Here is a 16,802-nt window from a genome sequence, read left to right on the forward strand (position 1 = left end):
TAAATTGATTAAATTGTTTTTTTTCCCCGACCTCATCAATACCCCATAATAACAAAGCAATTTTTTGCAAATGTACAAATAAATAAAAATATCACATTTACAGTACATAAGGATTCAGACCCTTTACTCATTGCTTGGTTGAAACACCTTTGGCAACGATTACAGCCTTGAGTCTTCTTGGGTATGACACTAGAAGCTTGGCACATCTGTATTTGGGGAGTTTCTCCCATTCTTCTCTGCAGATCCTCTCAAGCTCTGTCAGGTTGGATGGGGAGCGACGCTGCACAGGTCTTTCCATAGATGTTTGATCGTGTTCAAGTCCGGGCTCTGTCTGGGCCACTCAAGGACATTCAGAGACCTGTCCCGAAGCCACTCCTGCGTTGTCTTGGCTGTGTGCTTCGGGTTGTTTAGGGTTTCCTGTTGTATGGTGAATCTCTGCCCAGTCTGAGGTCCTGAGCGCTCAGATACTTTGCTCCATTCAATCCACACATCATGATGCTGCCACCACAATGCTTCACCGTAGGGATGGTGCCAGGTTTACTCCAGATGTGACACTTGGCATTCAGGCCAAACTTTTCATCAGACCAGAGAATCTTGTTTCTCATGGTCTGAGAGTCCTTTAGGTGCCTTTTGGCACCTAAGTGGGCTGCCATGCCTTTTATTGAGATGAGGCTTCCGTCTGGCCACTCTACCATTAAGGTCTGATTGGCGGAGTGCTGCAGAGATGGCTGTCCTTCTGGAAGGTTCTCCCATCTCCACAGAGGAACTCTGGAGCTCTGTAAGAGTGACCATCAGGTTCTTGGTCACCTCCCTTCTCCCCCGATTGCTCAATTTGGCCGTGCGGCCAGCTCTAGGAAGAGTCTTGGTGGTTCCAAACTTCTTCTACTTAAGAATGATGGAGGCCACTGTGTTCTTGGGGACCTTCAATGCTGCATAATGTTTTTGGTGCCCTTCCCCAGATCTGTGCCTCAACACAATCCTCTCTTGGAGCTCCACGAACAATTCCTTCGATCTCATGGCTTGGTTTTTGCTCTGACATGCACTGTCAACTGTGGGACCTTATAGACAGGTGTGTGCCTTTCCAAATCATGTCCAATCAATTGAATTTGCCACAGGTTGACTCAAATGAAGTTTTAGAAACATCTCAAGGATGATCAATGGAAACAGGATGCACCTCAACTCAATTTCAAGTCTGAATAGCCAAGGGTCTGAATACTTATGTAAATAAGGTATTTCAGTTTTTATTTTTTATAAATGAGCAAATATGTCTAAAAACCAGATTTTTCTTTGTCATTCTGGGGTTTTGTGTGTAGATTGGTGAGGGAAATAGTTTATTTAATCAATTGTAGAATAAGGCTGTAATGTAACAAAATGTGGAAAAAGTCAAGGGGTCTAAATACTTTCCAAACACAGTGGTGTTAGGAAACTCCTGGTTTACAGGCCACGTCAGGCCTGCAAGTCACATTATGCTGGCTTGTAAAGTGATGTGCAATTCCTATTGGAATCCAACCAGAGTTATGATATTGTTAATCACCCGCAACCTGCATTCAGAATGACTGCCAGGGTAGGCAGTCATTCAATCATCTCAACTGGAACAACCATCTCAGTAAAAGGTGCTATAAATCCGACAGTTTGGATTAGTTTAGAAAACTGTACGTTATTTATCTTTGTGTAGCATAAAATATATTAACCAGTCAATGTACATGCAAAAACACAGATATTACAGTAAAACAAACCAATCTGAATGTCTTCCTGCAATAGAGCATGCTGGGAAATACTATGGTTCTATGTAGAACCCTTTTTTCTTTAAAAAGAATCCTTCTTGCCTTCCAAAAAATCACCAAAGAACCCGTTCTTCTAAAAATGGTTCTTAGGATGTTAAAAGGTTCGAAATGAAACCCGTTGCCTTACAAAGCACCCTTCTCTTCCAAAAGGGTTCTTCTGATCAAAACGGTTCTTGGTAGAACCCTATCCCTCCGCAAATAACCCTTTTGTAACCCTTTTTTCTAAGAGTGTTAGAATACAGTCTATAAATATGAAGCAGGTAAACAGTATGTAAACATTATTAAAGTGACCAGTGTTCAATGACTCTGTGTACATAGGGCAGCGGCCTCTTTAGGTGCAGGGTAGAGTATCAGGTGGTAGCCGGCTAGTGACAGTGTCTGAGGTTCCGGGCAGTGTACCCTCCGGAGACTTTTGCGTTTTGTGGACAAAGCAATTGCTGTACCAGGCGGTGATACAGCCTGACAGGATGCTCTCAATGGTGCATCTGTAAATGTTTGTGAGGTTCTTGGGGGCCAAGCCAAATTTCCTCAGCTTCCTTAGGTTGAAGAGGTGCTGTTGTTTTTCACCACAGTGTCTGTGGGAAGGGACCATTTCAGGTCGTCAGTGACGTGCAAGCAGAAGAATTGGACTCCACTGCAGAGTCCAGTAATAATAATAATATATTAACACAGTACCAGTCAAAAGTTTGGACACACCTACTCATTCCTGGGTTTTTCATTATTTTTACTATTTTCTACACTGTAGAATAATAGTGAAGACATCAAAATATGAAATAACACATTTGGAATCATGTAGTAACCAAAAAATGGTTAAACAAATCTAAATATATTTTATGATTTAGATTCTTCAAAGTAGCCACCCAAAGAAGCCACCCTTTGCCTTGACGACAGCTTCATGAGGTAGTCACCTGGAATGCATTTCAATTAACAGGTGTGCCTGTTTATTTCCTTCTTAATGCGTTTGAGACAATCAGTTGTGTTGTGACAAGGTATGGGTGGTATACAGAATACAGCCCTATTTGGTAAAAGACCAAGTCCATATTATGGCAAGAACGGCTCAAATAAGCAAAGAGAAAAGTCAGTGAGTCCAACATTACTTTAAGACATGAAGGCCAGTCAATTCTGTTTTTTTTCAACAACTTAGAAAGTTTCTTCAAGTGCAGTCGCAAAAACCATCAAGCGCTATGATGAAACTTTTCTCTCATAAGTCCACCACAGGAAAGGAAGACCCAGAGTTACCTCTGCTTGGAGAGGATACATTCATTGGAGTTACCAGCCTAGGAAATTGCAGCCCAAATAAAAGCTTCACAGAGTTCAAGTAACAGACACATCTCAACATCAACTGTAAACCAGGCCTTCATGGTCGAATTGCTGCAAAAGAGACCACTACTAAAAGACACCAATAATAAGAAGAGACTTGCTTGGCCAAGAAACGCGAACAATGGACATTAGATAAGTGGAAATCTGTCCTTTGGTCTGATGAGTCCAAATCTTTTGGTTCCAAGATTTTTGGTTCCAACCGCCATGTCTTTGTGAGATGCAGAGTAGGTGAACGGATGATCTCTGCATATGTGGTTTCCATCGTGAAGCACGGAGGAGGAGGTGTGATGGTGTGGGGGTGCTTTGCCGGTGACACTGTCAGTGATTTATTTAGAATTCAAGGCACACTTAACCAGCATGGCTACCACAGCACTCTGCAGCGATACACCATCCCATCTGGTTTGCGCTTAGTGGGACTATCATTTGTTTTTTAACTGGACAATGACCCAACATACCTCCATGCTGTGTAAGGGCTATTTGACCAAGAAGGAGAGTGATGGAGTGCTGCATCTGATCACCTGGTGTCCACAATCACCCAACCTCAACCCAAATGGGATGGTTGTGATGAGTTGGACCGCAGAGTGAAGGAAAAGCAGCCAACATGTGCTCAGCATATGTGGGAACTCTTTCAAGAATGTTGGAAAAGCATTCCAGGTAAAGCTGGTTGAGAGAATGCCAAGAGTGTGCAAAGTTGTCATCAAGGCAAAGGGTGGCTACTTTGTAGAATCTAAAATCTCAAATCTATTTCGATTTGTTTAACACTTTTTTGGTTACTATATGAATCCATATGTGTTATTTCATAGTTTTGATGTCTTCACTATTATTCTACAATGTATAAAAATTGTAAAAATAAAGAAAACCCCTTGAATAAGTAGGTGTGTCCAAACTTTTGACTGGTACTGTATATTATTTGTTTTATTAATACAAAAAAAAACGGAACATTGAACACAGACAACGATGAAAGCTATATACAGGGTTAGCCAGATCTAGTGAAATAATATTACAGCACAAACCAATCAGAAATGTGAAAATCTGGTGTCATAAATATTCATCCAGTCAGATATTATGAAAGTGTTGGTCCCGCCTTCCTCGTCCATGAAGATAAAAAAATACTAACAATGAGAATGGCTGTCGATACATATGTCATTGCTGCTCTACGAATTGACGCAAATATAAACGAATCGAAAAGGAGCATATTTTGACAGATTCCAACGTCAACAAATCGGTGCTGCAAACCAGTGAATGCGGAAGTGTCAGACGCGGAAGTAAAGCCAAATATAAAGGCAGGAGCTTAAAGTTACTGGCTGCAGCATGTACAAGAGGCTTTTGCGATAGATGCACGTATTGTAGACAGCCATTTGTAATTCCATACATTTGATCTCACAAATTAGTTGTGAAAGCCGTGTGCAAATATCATGTCGTCAACTGGAGAGACTTTACTACGGGCGGTGGAGACTCCGCTCTTCTGGATAGGCGCGTTGACTGCGGCCTATTTCTCAGTGTGCTCCGTATGTCGTTTGCTGTCAGGGCTCAGAGTTTGGGTGCTGGGGAATGGACGGGTGGTATCACCTGCTAAACTCGGAAAATGGGCAGGTGAGTAGCTAGCAAGCAATATTTATATAAAGACAAGGTTTGCATGACCTCAACATTTGCTTTATTGCCTGCTTTTTTTTCTTTGAAGGTTTCTTTAGTCGCTGATGAATGAGAATTGCCATATGTTTCGAAAGCCGTATCTCAAGCGATGATTGACGCGTCTAAACGTTAAAACACAGTGTATGAATTGTAGTTCACATGGGTCATCAAGGCTAATGACTCAGGACTGTCTAGTGAGGTCAGGATGCTGCCTGGTGTTTGAGAGCTAGTAGTGAGTTAGCCCTGCCTGTACTTAAATCAATCACCCTCGACCCAGTAGAATTTGGTTCAGTTCATAGTGTGAATCAGACAATTCTTCTCCTGGCAATCAGTAGGATATTGTAGCTAGTAGAATACATGTAGTGTTTCCCCTAGGATTTCTCTGCAGGGGTGGCAAAGTTAGCGTGGGGACCACAGTTTGAGGTCCTCTTGGCGTTAGAGACAACTGGGCTGTTTTTAAAGGGGATTTCCTGCAATTCTACACAATTTGCTAGTGTTTATGTCTAAAGTTTTCAGTGACTCAAACATAACTAGATCAATGGGAACACAATGCCAATCTCCCTGATTGTCTAGTTTTTATTTTGGTGATGGCTAGTTCTCAAAGAACATAGATATATATATATATATATATCTACATTATCTGTTTTTGAAAAGATTCACCATCCTGAAAAATCGTGAAGTTTTACTGTAAATTTGTTGTTCACTGCTTAATGCATATAGGGGAAAGGCTGGCCAGCCCTATTGACCTTAGGAACACACCGTGGCCTCTGGTTTGTAGACATGAGTCTGCCTTTCCTCACAGAAGTGAGTGATAGGCTACATTAATGTTTACCCAACCTTATTGCTCGGTCAAGGCCATTCAGGGTTGTGTTATCAGGGTTACATCAACAGGGTTACCACATCAGGATGACTACATAAGAGGTGACAGGTAGCCTAGCGCTTAGAGCCAGTAACCGAAAGGTCTCTAGTTTGAATCCCTGAGCCGACAAGGTGAAAAATCTGTCTTGAGCAAGGCACCTAACCCTAATTGCTCCAGGGTTACCGTTGATTATAGTAGACCCTGGTTGTGACCCTACTCTGAGTGTCTCGGGGAGAGTGGGATATGCACAAAAAAAACACATTTCCAATTCACATGTGTATTAATAAACACTTATACATGTGTGAAATAGGACAAGTATAAGCACCCAGTGAATTATTATTATTATTATATTTGAGTCCATCCATCTTTGAAGTGTAAACACCAGGTTAGGGATTTGACCATGTGACTGTGTAAAACAGCTGTGCCGATCGCACCCAGAAGTGGACTGGTTCCAGGAAGTTTTTGTCTTTGAAATCCCATTTGGAAATGAAAAATAAGCCCCTGTAAATTAAAGCACATGTCAAAACTTCTGTTTGGCATGCGACACGGAGTACCAGGAATGGTATGTTAACACCAAACGGGTCTGGATTTCAGGCTAGCTGCCAAGGCCTGCTGAATATCGGTCTTGTCATGCTCTGCTGATTTTTAAGTACAGGTTTGCTCAAGTTTGCAGCAAAGGGAAATGATAAATGTGGGGACATTTCAACCAATTTTGACATGTGTTGTAATGTAGCTTATTTAGAAGCTGTGTGAATAGCTATTATACAGCTTCCCCCTTCGCTCACTGAAGCAGAGGTGATTGAGAGAATGGCCTGATTATGTAAGAAGACTAGAGCCATTCATAAATGCAGCTGAGGAGTCAGAGTATTCTGTTTCAATTACACTTTACTGCTGGCAGTGTGTTGTGGAGCAGCATCACGTAACACAGGGTCCATATCTCTAGCCCCTCCCATTCACAAAGGCCTATATTCACTATCTTTCTGTGCATTCACGCCTCTTACCCCTTCCTCATCCTGTTCTGAGCTTCTGTCCCTCCTCCTCCCTGTCTCTTTCTGTCACGACACCTGCTCTGTCTCTACACCATGGTTCTTTAGCTTCTCATACAGTTCTATTGTCAAGTCCTTTATTGAAATGCATTGGCTCATGTGTTAGTTCTGGTGTGATAACAGATTGTTGGACCCTGGCAGCTTTAAGTGGACCACTCTCTGTCATTGGTTGAAGGAGGTCGTTCTCAGGTCATTGTTATGTTCCACACTGGTGTTCTTCTGCCTGCTTCAAGTTGGACAGGAAGGGGGATCTTTTGGAACAAAAGTTTCCAAAAATCCTAGCATGTATTACAGTTGACTAAAAACATATGCTTTGGAAGAGTGATCTTTGCCAATTTACATTTGTAAATCATTATTTAGATATAATTGCTGAAATTTGGGATATTAATTAAATATTGCCCACTTCATCAGCTGCATATTTGCAGATGTGGGCTGAGTCATGAGCTTTATACCATAACTGGGGCATGATGTGGGAAAAAACATAGCAATTTGATATTTTGGGTCAAGGAATGCTGAGGTGTGAGAAACCGCTGGGAGCAGCAGCTCGTTGGTATTCTGTGCAGCAACTGTGCTAGACGAGGCTGCAGCCTTCTGCTATTTTAAACCTGCATTTCTTTTTTTAGCTCAATATTCAGCAGCAGAAGCACCGCTGTCTGGCTGAGAAGCACTAACATTTTTACAACAATTTTCATTTCTTTATCATTTTGAAGATGTATGAGGATGTTGAAAGATGCCATTCAAGCCCATCTAGGTTAGGTCCTATGAGTAGATTCTTCTACCATCTTCCCTGACCTAGCATATATTTATGATGGCATGTCTTCAAATGGACACTTAAAAAAATATATAATTTTTTTTTGTTGAGTAAATTGAAGGAACATGCCTTGTGCTCGAAACATTGAGTTTCATTCTTAAAACAGCTTAAAATAACTAGCGGACGCTTCCCCTGTCGCCCATACGGACCCCCTCTCTGTTCTATTTTTAGCTCTCTACCCTCCTTTCTGATCCCCCCCCCTCTCTGTTCAATTGCTCTGTTCTATTTTTAGCTCTCTATCCTCCTTTCTGATCTCCCTCCCTCCATTCTGGTCCCTCCCCAGTGAATGCCTGGCTGCTTCCCGTGGGATGGGTGGAGAGTTGGGTCTGGGGAAGGAGGGAGGGAGGGATGGGTGGAGAGTTGGCTCTGGGGAAAGATGGAGGGAGGGATGGGTGGAGAGTTGGGTCTGGGGAAGGAGGGAGGGATGGAGAGTTGGGTCTGGGGAAGGAGGGAGGGATGGAGAGTTGGGTCTGGGGAGGGAGGGAGGGGTGGAAAACAGAGCTCACTGACAGCCAGTAAAGGCTAAATATAGCCTCTGCTGTCTCTGCAGTGCCAGGCTGCCTGACCCAGGGTGGCAGAGGAATGCCACGGAGCCTGTCCTCTCCCCATGTCCTGCTGTACCCTTCCCCTCCATCTCAGTACCTGCATCACCATCGTCGTCTTGTCTTTACCACCAATATTCTCTCTTCCTTCTCGCTCACTTAAATGACAGAACCACAGGTAGCAGTGTAAGGACACAGAATGCATTGTTAATGTGATCGTTTTCATCTGGCATGTCCATTTTTTGATACATCAGCATTTAAGTATGTGTATAAATGTATTTCATCCAGGTCTGATGAGTTGACTCAGTACTACTTGACACACAGGCATGTTTGACCTATTGACTAGAATGGGATCAGTGTTCTCTTCCCTTTTTAATGTAGTTTATTATGATTTATTTCTGGGTCAGTTGTGAGCAGTGTCGTTGTGGTGTTTACCCTTGATTAATACACCCCTTCTCCTTGTTTTGTCTTCTCCCTCAGTTGTGACAGGAGCCACGGATGGAATCGGGAAAGCCTATGCGGAGGAGGTAAGGCTGAATCCCGGGGTTTCAGACATTTCAGGCCCCTTCACGGGGGAACCAAAGTGAGTGACTCATCAGAGAGAGTGGTTTAACCAGGAGGTCAGAGTAGTGACGGTGACACACACACACTCAAAGGTTTGCCTTTTGCGAGCAAGCGCTGAGGGTTTTATGCTGCATAGCCAGGGCAGAATTTATTTAATAAATAGTCATTTTTTTCAAGGGAGTTCCCATCAGTTGACAGCCATGATCAATGCCCTGCTTGATAACAGTTAGTGCTGTCCTTTTCATTGTTGATGATGGCTATTGTTGATTTAGGTCATGGATCTGGGTACAGTGTGTGGTAGTGTTGAATGTTAGACCCTCTTTAACGGCCGGTCTTAAAGATGGTCTTAGTGTCCATGCTGAGTGTTGGTTTCTGTCCGTCTCCACAGCTGGCTCGGAGGGGATTTTCCATTGTGCTAATCAGCCGCACCCAGGAGAAACTGGATGATGTAGCCAAGTCCATCGGTGAGTAGTTACACCAGGGGGCATGTTCATTAGGCATGGGGAAACCTTGGACTAGAGGAGAATGAGTCTCCAGTTGTTTTGTGTGATGGGGCCCTCTGCTGTTCACAATGGTGTATTGACATTTGAGCCCCCACATCTTTACAGATGAGTCCACTACAATCTCACTCCCTAAAGCTCACCGTTCGTTGTTTCAGTACCTTTTTTTAATGTTACAGTAACAGCGTCTTCCCTCCTAGAGAGCAAATATGGAGTTGAGACCAAATCCATCGCTGTAGACTTCAGTGCGACGGACATATATCCCAAGATTGAAGCTGGACTGACCGGGCTAGAGATTGGCGTTCTGGGTAAGAGAGAGGCAGTCCACGTCCATGACGGTTGTTTTTTTGTGAATCATTCAGATGGTGTGGTCCTCTTTTAAAACGCTGCTGCCCCCTTTTGGTTAGAAGTTGAAAATCAAGTGCAGAGTGGCATGTGTTGGATCACTTCCTCCATTCCCTTAAATGATCAAATCAAATCCAATTTTATTTCTCACATACACATGGTTAGCAGATGTTAATGCGAGTGTAGCGAAATGCTTGTGCTTCTAGTTCCGACAATGCAGTAATAATCCAACAAGTAATCTAACTAACAATTCAAAAAAAAACTACTGTCTTATACACAGTGTAAGGGGATAAAGAATATGTACATAAAGATATATGAATGAGTGATGGTACAGAGCAGCTTAGGCAAGATACAGTAGATGGTATCGAGTACAGTATATACATGAGATGAGTATGTAAACAAAGTGGCAAAGTTAAAGTGGCTAGTGATACATGTATTACATAAGGATGCAGTAGATGATATAGAGTACAGTATATACGTATACATATGAGATGAATAATGTAGGGGATGTAACCATTATATTAGGTAGCATTGTTTAAAATGATGTTGTATTTGAAAGACCTGACTGTTCTATATGGCTTTTATCCCTAGTAAATAATGTGGGAATGTCCTACTCCTATCCGGAATTCTTCCTCAACGTTCCCAACCTGGATAGTGTGAGTCTGAATGGCCTTGTGATTGTTCCCGTCCCATCTATTGTGTACCAAGATGACTTATCTCACACATTCTGTTCTATGAAAACATTACGCCTCAGAGATGAACTAAATCGTTGTTGTTTTATTCTGCCCTTGCAGTTCATCGACACAATGGTGAACATCAACATCACGTCTGTTTGCCAGGTCAGTAATCATTATGGGACTGGAAACCCAGTAATACACTAATGAACATGTTGATTAATCAACTCTATTTATTTGCCTTATGTCACACACACACACACACACACACACACACACACACAGCCATATGAGGCAGAGGATTGGTTTCCAGCCCAAAGCAACAGCATGCTTTCTGCTTTAAAACCCACAATCCCTCTCTCTTTATACAGATGACCCGTATGGTGCTACCTGGGATGGTAGAGAGGTAAGTGGAGGTGGTGACTGTATCTGGGGTTCTCAAGGGAGGGACGGAGGTGGTGGAGGGATCTGGGGTTCTCAAGGGAGGGACTGAGGTGGTGGAGGGATCTGGGGTTCTCAAGGGAGGGACGGAGGTGGTGGAGGGATCTGGGGTTCTCTGGGAGGGACGGAGGTGGTGGAGGGATCTGGGGTTCTCTGGGAGGGACGGAGGTGGTGGAGGGATCTGGGGTTCTCAAGGGAGGGACTGAGGTGGTGGAGGGATCTGGGGTTCTCTGGGAGGGACGGAGGGTGGGGTTGGGGTTCTCTGGGAGGGACGGAGGTGGTGGAGGGATCTGGGGTTCTTGGGGAGGGACGGAGGGTTCTGGGGTTTCCAGGGAGGGAATGGTTGTCGGCTAGTAGAGCCGCTCTGGTCAGTAGAGATTCTCCTACTCACACTTCCCAAAGTGTAATGCTTATTCCCAAACTCTTATACTCACCATGCTCATGTACTGGTCTCTGACCGGAGGTTGGCCTGGTCTCTGACCGGAGGTTGGCCTGGTCTCTGAGCCCTAAACATTAGATTGCGTGTCACCTGTTTCAGGAAAAAGGGGGCAATCCTCAACATCTCTTCTGCCAGTGGGATGTACCCTTGTCCCCTCCTCACCATCTACTCTGCCTCGAAGGCTTTTGTGGACTTCTTCTCCCGAGGGCTAGAGGCTGAGTACAAGAGCAAAGGGATCCTCATCCAGGTGAGACTGAAGACTGACCTGTTTTAACCAATCATTTGTATATCCACTAGATGACTGATAGTGGGCTCTGTGTTGAAGCCATCGTGCCGCCATCTTGGCTCTCCCCCAACATTGTAAAATATATGTTGGAAGCTATAGAAATGCATGTATTAATGTCTACATTTGTTTTTGCCACGTTTATTCTATTAGACGGCTTAATGCATGTTTTTAAATTGAGAATTTCTTTGTTTATATAAACATTTTCCTTGTTCTATTGTTTACTTACTGTCCCCATGACAACAGAAAACACTTAAATACATGTCATTTTGAAATGCTGTATAATTCCATTCATTCCTATGGAGGACTGTTCTACTGGGGAGAGCCAATATGGCCGACAGGTGACTTCAAAGCCTCTCAATGGCCAATACATAGCATCAGCAATCCAGGGTTTATATACATTTGTTTCACCCCCCAGAAACCCCCACAATCTTATCCCTAACATGTCAGCCATACTGTCTCTCCCGGGGGACAAGCTTGGTCATATTTAGCTGTCGGAGGAGTTTGTTTTCAAACCAGTGAGGGAACATCCATATAAATTTGAGTAACAGTAATTTCTCCTCCCCAGAGTGTCCTGCCATTCTTTGTGGCCACCAAGCTGAGTAAGATCCGGCGAGCCACACTGGACAAGCCCAACCCTGACCGCTATGTGGCCGCGGAGCTCAACACGGTGGGGCTGCAGAGCCAGACCAACGGCTACCTGCCTCACGCAGTCATGGTAGGGACGGGCTAACGATACGATAGAATACTTCACTGTCCTTTTCCATGGACATTTTTAGGGTTCAGGATGACTGTTTTTATCACAAGGTTGAACAAGTAGCTACTTGTCAGGTTACACCAGATTCTACCTCATCAGTTTACAACGATTCTTCCCTGACAGTTGGCCACAAATGATCATTGCTTGAAGCTCTCATGCTTTTGCAAATGCAAAACTAAAGTGGCAAGTATCTTGATGAAAGTTGATAGTAATGAATTTAGACTGTAAATACCCAACAAATTATGATATTAACGATGAAAATAACAGGCATGAATTCCCAGACCAGATTAGTGATGTTTTGTTTCCTCAGGGCTGGCTGACCACCGTGCTATGCCCTGCCAGGCTCCTGAACAGCTACATCATGGGGCTACACCTGGGGATGCGCTCACGCTACCTGAAGAAACAGAAACAGGGCTAGAGGTACGATCAGGGGAAAGGAGAGAAAGGGGACCAACACGAATCCACCCTGCTCCGTTCTTCCATACCCCTCACAGACCAGGGTCAGGGCTGGCAGACTGCTAGTGTGTTGAATTTAGTCTACGGTGTTCTCTGGCTTGGCTAATCGGCTCTATGGAGGAACATCCTGGAGTTGAAGCATTGACCAGGCACTTAAACATAATGCACTAAGTTCAATTAAACTGTTGAAAAAATGTTCTTGTGGACAGGTATTAGGAGCTGCGCTTGTGAGCGACCACTTCAAAAAACAATACTAGTTGCAACTTTATTCCTTCGAAATGTTTTATTGTTGGAGTCGTGTTGAACTCAGAACAAAACAAATATTGAAAGAAATGGCTTTGAGTCAATCTGAAACGCTCATTTGGCAAAGGGCAGGAAAATGGCTGTTCTCCCTGGATTGCTTTACAATGAAAAGGTTGTTGTGTACAAATCATGTATTAATAAACCTACAAAAGGGAGACTGAGACCGAGTTAACGGAACTGTTCCTGTTTGCATACTGGATGGATTGATGTCCCGTTTTGAAGAAGGTTGTGTCTGCTAGCATGTCAGTATGGTAGGTAACACACTAGGGGATGGGTTGAGTTAACCCGGTCTTGTTTGGACTGACTGGTTGGTCTTCAATACAGAAGGGACACTACTTACAAGCCTTTCTCTGGTCATCAAGGCAGTGTCTCAACAACAACAGAGAGTAGATACAAGCTGTTAAACAGTTCAGGCCATTTTACTGTTGAACCAAATGTCTTGTCCAACTGTTTTGTTCTGGTTACTTTCTATCAAGCAGTCAGTGGTCCGTTAACAGATGTTTCTTAACATGCTTCACACGCTGTCTGTTTTTTAAACTCTAAGCATTTTGTTGTACATCATAATGCCACTTATCTTACTCTGAGCTCACCAAGGTGAAACATTAATATTGTCTTCTGTTATTTGGTTTAGTGTTAATGAAAGCTTTGCATTTGATTGTTTTTAGATGCATTTAAGTAACAAGGTCTTTAACATTGTGGGAATTTGTAAGGTTTGATCGAGAGCTCGTGTATATTCCCAGTCTGTCATGCTCGCCTCAATAAAACACTGTTCAACCATCTATCTGGCATGTTCCTGGTCTGTCATGCTCGCCTCAATAAAACACTGTTCAACCATCTATCTGGCATGTTCCTGGTCTGTCATGCTCGCATCAAAACACTGTTCAACCCTGTATTCCCTCATGTGGTCTTAACATAAGAGATGGTTGCTGATTTAATGCCCTACTTCTGTTCAATTTAAACGTGGTACTTTTTGAATAGCACTTCCCCTCTAGTCCCAACCGTCTTCACATGGATGTTAATTTGAGGTGATGAGAGTTCACTGTGGATATCATCTGATCTGTGTGTCACTTCCAGAAACTGGGCTTTCTTTATGGGCTGTAACTGAAGCTCCATACAGCAGAGACTGGGCTTTCCTTATGGGCTGTAACTGAAGCTCCATACAGCAGAGACTGGGCTTTCCTTATGGATGGTAACTGAAGCTCCATGCAGCAGAGACTGGGCTTTCCTTATGGGCGGTAACTGAAGCTTACAGCAGAGACTGGGCTTTCCTTATGGATGGTAACTGAAGCTCCATACAGCAGAGACTGGGCTTTCCTTATGGATGGTAACTGAAGCTCCATACAGCAGAGACTGGGCTTTCCTTATGGATGGTAACTGAAGCTCCATACAGCAGAGACTGGGCTTTCCTTATGGATGGTAACTGAAGCTCCATACAGCAGAGACTGGGCTTTCCTTATGGGCTGTAACTGAAGCTCCATACAGCAGAGACTGGGCTTTCCTTATGGGCTGTAACTGAAGCTCCATACAGCAGAGACTGGGCTTTCCTTATGGATGGTAACTGAAGCAACAGCAGTCACAACAGTGTGACATATGGAATAATTATAGCGATGACAAGAATGACGTGTAGTTGCAATGTCATGACTGCAGCTTGAGACTCTGCGTGCCCATATGTGATTATGCTGTCTGTTGGAGACCTTGGAACTGTGTGCACTAGCGTGCACACACACACATGCCTAAGGCCATCTGGGTCATAACTGGGTGAACAGCCCACACACATCAGACAGGCCTGTGTGTTGTGTGAGATGTACTTGTTTCTTGTATTCTTAATTACCAGTCTAGTTCATTCTCTTAATTAAAACATCTATATTTTATTTTCACATTCATCGGACAGGTGCAGTGTGGTGTTAAAGTGCCTTGCTCAAGGGCACATCGGGAAAACAATCACCTTGTCAGCTTGTGTTTTTGAACCAGCAACATTTCATTTCATTCATTTTACACTTCCGGCGCCGACAGATGGCCGCCTCGCTTCGCGTTCCTAGGAAACTATGCAGTTTTGTTTTTTTACGTGTTATTTCTTACACTAGTACCCCAGGTCATCTTAGGTTTCATTACATACAGTCGAGAAGAACTACTGAATATAAGATCAGCGTCAACTCACCATCAGTACGACCAAGAATATGTTTTTCGCGACGCGGATCCTGTGTTCTGCCTTACAACCAGGACAACGGAGTGGATTCCATGCAGCGACCCAAAAAACGACTAAGAAAAAGAGGGAAACGAAGCGGTCTTCTGGTCAGACTCCGGAGACGGGCACACCGTGCACCACTCCCTAGCATTCTTCTTGCCAATGTCCAGTCTCTTGACAACAAGGTTGATAAAATCCGAGCAAGGGTAGCATTCCAGAGGGACATCAGAGACTGTAACGTTCTCTGCTTCACGGAAACATGGCTCACTGGAGAGACTCTATCCGAAGCGGTGCAGCCAGCGGGTTTCTCCACGCATCGCGCCGACAGAAACAAACATCTTTCTGGTAAGAAGAGGGGCGGGGGCGTATGCCTTATGGCCAACGTGACATGGTGTGATGAAAGAAACATACAGGAACTCAAATCCTTCTGTTCACTTGATTTAGAATTCCTCACAATCAAATGTAGACCGCATTATCTACCAAGAGAATTCTCTTCGATTATAATCACAGCCGTATATATCCCCCCCCAAGCAGACACATCGATGGATCTGAACAAACTTTATTTAACTCTCTGCAAACTGGAAACGATTTATCCGGAGGCTGCATTCATTGTAGCTGGGGATTTTAACAAGGTTAATCTGAAAACAAGACTCCCTAAATTTTATCAGCATATCGATTGCGCAACCAGGGGTGGAAAGACCCTGGATCATTGTTACTCTAACTTCCGCAACGCATATAAGGCCCTGCCCCGCCCCCCTTTCGGAAAAGCTGACCACGACTCCATTTTGTTGATCCCTGCCTACAGACAGAAACTAAAACAAGAGGCTCCCACGCTGAGGTCTGTCCAACGCTGGTCCGACCAAGCTGACTCCACACTCCAAGACTGCTTCCATCACGTGGACTGGGATATGTTTCGTATTGCGTCAGACAACAACATTGACGAATACGCTGATTCGGTGTGCGAGTTCATTAGAACGTGCGTTGAAGATGTCGTTCCCATAGCAACGATTAAAACATTCCCTAACCAGAAACCGTGGATTGATGGCAGCATTTGTGTGAAACTGAAAGCGCGAACCACTGCTTTTAATCAGGGCAAGGTGTCTGGTAACATGACTGAATACAAACAGTGCAGCTATTCCCTCCGCAAGGCTATCAAACAAGCTAAGCGCCAGTACAGAGACAAAGTAGAATCTCAATTCAACGGCTCAGACACGAGGCATGTGGCAGGGTCTACAGTCAATCACGGACTACAGGAAGAAATCCAGCCCAGTCACGGACCAGGATGTCTTGCTCCCAGGCAGACTAAATAACTTTTTTGCCCGCTTTGAGGACAATACAGTGCCACTGACACGGCCTGCAACGAAAACATGCGGTCTCCTTCACTGCAGCCGAGGTGAGTAACACATTTAAACGTGTTAACCCTCGCAAGGCTGCAGGCCCAGACGGCATCCCCAGCCACGCCCTCAGAGCATGCGCAGACCAGCTGGCCGGTGTGTTTACGGGCATATTCAATCAATCCCAATACCAGTCTGCTGTTCCCACATGCTTCAAGAGGGCCACCATTGTTCCTGTTCCCAAGAAAGCTAAGGTAACTGAGCTAAACGACTACCGCCCCGTAGCACTCACATCCGTCATCATGAAGTGCTTTGAGAGACTAGTCAAGGACCATATCACCTCCACCCTACCTGACACCCTAGACCCACTCCAATTTGCTTACCGCCCAAATAGGTCCACAGACGATGCAATCTCAACCACACTGCACACTGCCCTAACCCATCTGGACAAGAGGAATACCTATGTGAGAATGCTGTTCATCGACTACAGCTCGGCATTCAACACCATAGTACCCTCCAAGCTCGTC

At 44.2% G+C, this 16,802-nt stretch overlaps 1 protein-coding gene across 2 annotated transcripts; it reads left to right on the forward strand.

The window, feature by feature from the left end:
- Positions 1 to 4,286: 4,286 nt before the first annotated feature.
- On the forward strand, positions 4,287 to 13,592 carry hsd17b12b (hydroxysteroid (17-beta) dehydrogenase 12b). Of its 2 annotated transcripts, none has more exons than XM_042317946.1 (10): positions 4,287 to 4,697; positions 8,475 to 8,521; positions 8,947 to 9,022; positions 9,238 to 9,366; positions 9,995 to 10,059; positions 10,198 to 10,242; positions 10,449 to 10,483; positions 11,057 to 11,204; positions 11,809 to 11,958; positions 12,308 to 13,592. In XM_042317946.1, exons 1-10 carry the CDS (start codon positions 4,520 to 4,522, stop codon positions 12,413 to 12,415), a joined length of 981 nt encoding a protein of 326 aa, XP_042173880.1. In that variant the 5' UTR covers positions 4,287 to 4,519; the 3' UTR covers positions 12,416 to 13,592. The 2 variants fall into 2 exon arrangements, with proteins under 2 accessions (XP_042173880.1, XP_042173881.1); XM_042317947.1 differs by having other exon boundaries at positions 4,305 to 4,697; positions 9,259 to 9,366.
- Positions 13,593 to 16,802: the final 3,210 nt, after the last annotated feature.

This window comes from Oncorhynchus tshawytscha, unplaced genomic scaffold (assembly GCF_018296145.1).
Source record: "Oncorhynchus tshawytscha isolate Ot180627B unplaced genomic scaffold, Otsh_v2.0 Un_scaffold_3036_pilon_pilon, whole genome shotgun sequence".
Taxonomy (NCBI): Eukaryota; Metazoa; Chordata; class Actinopteri; order Salmoniformes; family Salmonidae; genus Oncorhynchus; species Oncorhynchus tshawytscha.